At 43.8% G+C, this 6,062-nt stretch overlaps 1 protein-coding gene across 1 annotated transcript; it reads left to right on the top strand.

Moving 5' to 3' along the window:
• The first annotated feature begins 2,076 nt into the window (after positions 1-2,076).
• LOC121076510 (cytochrome b-c1 complex subunit Rieske, mitochondrial) lies at positions 2,077-5,808 on the top strand. The gene is made up of 2 exons (XM_040570872.1): positions 2,077-2,345; positions 5,016-5,808. Exons 1-2 carry the CDS (start codon positions 2,138-2,140, stop codon positions 5,624-5,626), a joined length of 819 nt encoding a protein of 272 aa, XP_040426806.1. The 5' UTR covers positions 2,077-2,137; the 3' UTR covers positions 5,627-5,808.
• The last annotated feature ends 254 nt before the right edge of the window (positions 5,809-6,062 follow it).

Genomic DNA, 6,062 nt, shown 5'->3' with positions numbered 1-6,062 from the left:
CTACTATGGTATTCTTCCTCCTCACCTCTGAAAATTGCTGCCCTTCCTCAGAGTGTGCAGCCTGTATGTGCCAAGATTCATTTTATGAACTAAGCTACCACCTCCGGAATTGCCCTTGGGAGTGGATTGAGTTTTAATTTGCGTGGAGGACGCCATTTGCCTGTTGCATGGAGGAAGGAGCTGACAGCAGCATTGTTTTGCTACAGATTATTTTGCAATGCAGTCAAAAAGATGAAATCACACTTATTATCTAATTAAAGAAACTAAACATACAAATTAATTGACATTTCTGTTTTGCACGTTGCTGGCATAGCTCTTAAGAGGATGCTCTTTTAAAAACAATCTTATTTCCACGTGAGAAGTTCCATGGAGTAATACCATCAACCATTTGGGGACTACCCTTGCAGGTCAAACCAAATCTGCAGCTATTATACTAGATTTAGAATATTCTTAATAGAAGAAATATTTAAATTTACCAGAATACATTCTGTAACATTAATAGAGTACTATGAAATACTTTGACTCGGCCTACATCCACACAGGGACAAGCAGCGTGCATGGCCAGAAAAAAATCCTAAGAACAGAGCCTTTGATTTAGCTTTTTGTTACTCAAAAATACATTGGGAGCTTTTGGAAAACAACTCACTCTATCTTCAGGAGAGCAGCTTTGTACGCTCTTTTGATAAATAATCTAAACCACTTCAAAGATTCCTCAAGCGTACTGAAATTTCTTCCCTTAATAGAGAAGTATTTAAAATATGTGGGAGTGTTGGGGGAGAGTGTTTTTTTCTTAAGCTAACTGCACCAATCAATAGGTGCAACAATAAACAAGCTTCCCATACCATCCATATAGTTGAACGAAACCGATCCGAGTGAAGATGAAAATTGGACTTGTGTTTGCATCTCAGCCCATGTTACAGGGATAATTTGTGAACTGAGAATGGAAGAAATATATTTTTGGCAATAATCAGAGCTGCTGTGTTCCTTCACCCTCCTAATCACTGATGATAAGAATGAGTTTCTGGGGAACCATTTGACTTCCAGAGCAGCCTGAGCTCCAGGCAGAACATGCTGATGAGCAATGGCACACACTGAAGCTGTGGCAGCTGCCCCATGCCCCGAGAAACAACATTATAAACGTTAACAAGTGCATGGTAAAACATGCTTCACATTTTTCAAACATGTAAAATTTATCATTCACAAATCCCCTATGACAAGCTGAAATTTTTTAAGTTCTTCCCAAATTGTAACTGATACAGAACTATTAAAAAAAATGAAAAAAAAAAAAAAAAGAAAAAATAAAATAAACAGATAAGCTAAAAAAAGGAAACAAAAGGGGCAAAAATCATACCCTGTGCAACAAATAGGAGAAATAATAAGGGGCATGTCATGTCACAGATCTGGCACAGTTTCCTTTGAAGTAATGTTTCTCATTGGTATTTACACACCACCAAATCGCATCACAAGTGAGTACCAAGGGAGGAGGACATGTAAACCCCTCCAAGATGTTTTGGGATCTCTTTGCTTTGTTTGAATCAATCTGTACCTACAGGAGAGGCACCGGACTTGTCAGATGTCCCGGCAGTGTTTCCTGAACCATCCTTTGAAACACTGTGAAATTTAATGATTTCAATTTGCTTACAAATATCATCTGAGGCATTCTGAGATAGGATTTCAATACAGCAAGGCTGACATGCTGAATTATTTCCTATACTGTCCTTTCAAAAAAATACCTCAATGAAGTAAAAAAATACAGTAAAAAAAGTATGTTTGCGACAGCGTTTAGCTGTTTGGCAATGACATGGAACAGTCCCAAGGAGAGGAAAACCAGTGACTAACGTGCTTTATGCGAACAGAAAACCTTGGGGAACCAAGCCTCAGGGTGACTCTGGAGCCCCCAGCAGCCGCCGACCCGCGGGCGCCGGGGCCGGCCCCGCCCCTCCCCCGCCGCCGCCCCGAGCCCCGCGCAGGCCGCAGGCCGCGGGCCCCAGGAGCGCGGCCCCGCCCGGCCGAGAGCCGCCTACGGGGCGGGCCGCGAGGCGCGGTGGCGGCTCGGGGCCGGCCCCGCTGTGACGTCACCGCGGCGCGACAGCCGGGAAGGTCGCGGCGGTGACCGGGCAGCGCCGCAGCCGCCGCCATGTTGTCCGTGGCCGCCCGCTCCGGGCCCTTCGCCCCCTACCTGTCGGCCGCCGCGCACGCTGTGCCCGGCCCGCTCAAGGCGCTGGCGCCGGCGGCGCTGCGGGCCGAGAAGGTGCCGCTGGACCTGCGGCGGCCGCTGCTCTGCCGGGAGTCGCTGAGCGGCCGCTCGGCCCGGGGGGGGCTCGTCGCCAGCGCCAGCCTCAACGGTGCGAGCCGGGCCGGGCCGGGGGGCGGCGGGGAGCCGGGCGTGGGGGCCTGCCGAGGGGCGGCCGCGACGGGGCGGCGGGCACCGGGGCCGGCGTGGAGGACGGGGGCGGCTTCTAGCGGCACCGGGGCAGCCCTGCGGCGGGGCCCGTGGGGCGGGGGGGAGGGAGGCGTGCGGGGGCTTAACGGCGGCAGCAGCTGCGGCGCTCGCCACTCGTGCTTGTGGAGCCCTGCGGGGCGCACGGTTTGGTCCCGGGCGGCCGGCCTTGTGGTAACGCGAATGTGTGTAGCGCTGAGGGCGTTTGAAGGTCTGCTTGTTGGTGGTGACTTGGGTGGCTGTTTGCTTTGTATTCGGGAAGGTGCAAGGAAATCGCGATCAAGTTACTTCAGTCAGTTCTCGCAGAATCCAGCTTGTGGCCAGAGAAAGACAGTGGCTATACATGAAATGCCAGTATAGCCTAGCCCATTATTACTGTGGTTGTAGGTCTCACAAGTGTGTCTTTTCATCACTTGGAAACTGCATCTGCTCATATGCTTATGTCCAGTGAAGGCGGTTTGCCAAAAGCAGGATAACAAGTATTCACCAGCAGACGTGATACCCAAGTCCTGACCTCAAGATGTATTTAACAGCAGCGAGTTAATGCAAGACTTCAAGATTGTGGCTAATGCCATGTACTTCATGTATTAAGGGATGGGACATGCAAGCGGCAGCCTTTCGGAATGCAGCCTGCTTATGCTGCTGATGGCAAGCCAGCTGGTCTGAAGCACTCAGCCTGACCAAGATGAGATGTATTAGGCCAAAAAGCTCTTTAGAGGAACAAAGGATCTGCAATTTACATAGACTTAGTATGAGATACTAGAAACGTTTTTGAAAGGTTACTTTACTCCCCAAATGAAGGATCTTTTGTACCCAGTACATGTACTTTTTAAAATGGTATCCCCTACTCATTTCATAAAATATAGAAAATGGATAGAAATAGAGGGCCACTCCTATTTGTTTGATGTGCTGCATCAGCAGCCTTGTATTATTCTTAAGAGATAAAAAGAGTTGCTGAACAGTGTTATTTCAAACTACACTTACAGGTTCAGTGTCTTCCACTTTTTTGCAGGAACACAGGAAAGGACAAAAAAGTTGATGCTACTGCTGGTTTTTTTTGAGGCATACATGGAAATCTGTAATGCCGATCTAGGGTGGTCCCATTGTGGTATTAAAAAAGGGCCCATTCAAATTGCTGCAGTTCTTTATATTAGCACATTTCAAGAAACCAGTTTCTACTGGAGTGAAAATAAGCTTCCTTATCTGCTGATGTTGGGCATGCAGCAACAGTTTGCATCATGCTGTTAACTAGGATATTCCTGCAAGTCTTGGAGACTGCTGTGCCTGTAGTGATTAGAACCATAGACTTCACCTGACACAGCTGTAAAGGATGTGTTCAGGTGGAAATTCTAGAGATCTATAATTAATGTAGTTGATATGTAGTCTTATTCTTAGCTTCAGTTAACATAGTCACACTTTACATTGAGTATAAAAAAAAGGTAGCTTAATTGTAATGCTTATTAGCTGGTTACTAATGTGTATATAATATGTCTTGATGCAAGGATAAGTTAGTATGGCTTGCTCTCAGAGAATTTTCAGTTTAATTTCTCTGCAATTAATATCCTAGAGCAAATATCTTCTCTTTGCTGAGTTAATTGTAAATAAATGTAAATACTTTCCCCATTAGATTGGATATAGATCTCTGAGATCTATTTTGAGTACTTTGAGCAAACGCTTTCTATTAACCTCTGTTAACCTTGTGCCAACTGCTAGAAAAAACTAAGACTAAATAGTTCTTGTCAAGTAACAGAGGTTGTATTTTAGCAAATAATGTCCTCAGTGTGTTCTTTTCCCTAGCATACTAGATTTTTGTTGAGGGAGGCAGCTTTCCTGCACTGGAGAAGGTAATGGAAGGCCTCTTAGTAAGTAGTCATATCTTGTCAGTTTAGCACACTGGTTTGAAATAGGAATCTCGCAAAGTTTGGGAACTAGATATTGACTAAATTTATTCCTAAACACTTCTATGTACCAAATCTGAAAAACTAAATATTGGAGTCTGAAAGATTTAAAAAATATTTACTGGGGCAGTTAGCTTTGACAGCAGTTTAAACTTCTATAAAGGGGGATATTTGATCTTGCATTTTTAATCTTAAAAATGACACTGAAGATTATTAAAAGCATGGAAATTAAGTCAAAGGAAATCAAATTTCCTCATACCATGTTTTTAAGGGAAACATTTGAACAGAAAGAATGTCTGTTTTTTCTCAGATAGTTACTGTATTCTGCAACATTTTTTCCTTGAAATTTGAAAAAAGCAACAACAAAAATTTTAAACGCAGAACTGTTTGCAGGTCCTACTATGTTCTTAACAGGTTTCATATAATTTTGACAGAATGAAATGGAATGATTCACAAGGTGGCATGATTCACAAATCACTTGTTATCTACCAAAAGTATCGTCTAGTAACCATTTGCTTACAACTTAAAATTGAAATGTATAATTACAGGAATGCTACTAAGACTTCGAAATAACTTACCCATCATTCAAAAAATGTAATTAAAAAATAACTAACATAAAATACATCATAATATATTTTAACTGAAAGTGTTGTCATTTCATATTATTTTTCTTGCAGCACCTGCCAGCGTGCGTTGTGTCCATAATGATGTCACAGTACCTGACTTCTCTGCCTACCGTCGTCAAGATGTGCTAGATGCCACAGCATCTTCTCAAAGCAGCAGTGAAGCTAGAAAAGGGTTTTCCTACCTGCTGACTGCAACAACGTGTGTAACTGCTGCATATGCCGCTAAGAATGCTGTCACCCAGTTTGTTTCCAGCCTCAGTGCTTCTGCTGATGTGCTAGCATTGTCAAAGATTGAAATCAAGCTGTCTGACATTCCGGAAGGCAAGAACATGGCTTTCAAGTGGAGGGGGAAGCCCCTCTTTGTGCGCCACAGAACCCAAGCAGAGATTAATCAGGAAGCTGAAGTTGATTTGTCTAAACTGAGGGATCCACAGCATGATTTAGACAGAGTAAAGAAGCCAGAATGGGTCATATTAATAGGTGTCTGCACTCATCTTGGTTGTGTACCTATCGCTAACTCCGGAGATTTTGGTGGTTATTACTGCCCTTGCCACGGGTCCCATTATGATGCCTCTGGCAGAATCAGGAAAGGTCCTGCTCCCCTTAACCTTGAGGTTCCAACTTACCAGTTTATTAGTGATGATGTAGTTGTTGTTGGCTGAATAATCAAGTGCTTGCTCGTTTTCTTGTTCTGATGAATGTACACTCAAAAGGGTTAACTGATCCTCTGGAATGCTGTCAAACCAGATGATCTTGAATACACATTAGCTGTCTTGACTCAACCTGAAGTATGTTCGAATACTTCCCTATGTTCAATTGTAATAAAAACTTTGAGTGAGCACTCGTTCTGACTATGATAATGTGTTTGTGTACTGACTTAGTGTGTCTTGTCAAAGAGATACCGCAGCATACCCCAAATATGTTTATGCAGCCCTCCTGAAGAGATGCTGATTCAATATCAATAATGAACTACAGAACCACAGCTTTCTCCATACCACATACATTCATTACTTGTACTTAGTTTTTACTGCGGTATAGTAAGAAACACCTTTTAAGAAATCCTACAATGAACTTCTAACAGTGGAGTCAGTTTCAGTA

The sequence above is a fragment of the Cygnus olor genome, chromosome 12 (genome assembly GCF_009769625.2).
Source record: "Cygnus olor isolate bCygOlo1 chromosome 12, bCygOlo1.pri.v2, whole genome shotgun sequence".
In the NCBI taxonomy this organism is placed as follows: domain Eukaryota; kingdom Metazoa; phylum Chordata; class Aves; order Anseriformes; family Anatidae; genus Cygnus; species Cygnus olor.
Note: the sequence above shows the minus strand (reverse complement) of the source record. Positions and strands in the feature narration are given on the sequence as shown.

What these genes read in the sequence shown, in the direction of transcription:
- LOC121076510 (XM_040570872.1), top strand. Translation starts at nt 2,138, where the DNA reads ATGTTGTCCGTGGCCGCCCGCTCCGGGCCCTTCGCCCCCTACCTGTCG. An exon ending in CGCCAGCGCCAGCCTCAACG is followed by an intron (nt 2,346 to 5,015) that starts GTGCGAGCCGGG and finishes TTTTTCTTGCAG; the next exon opens with CACCTGCCAGCGTGCGTTGT.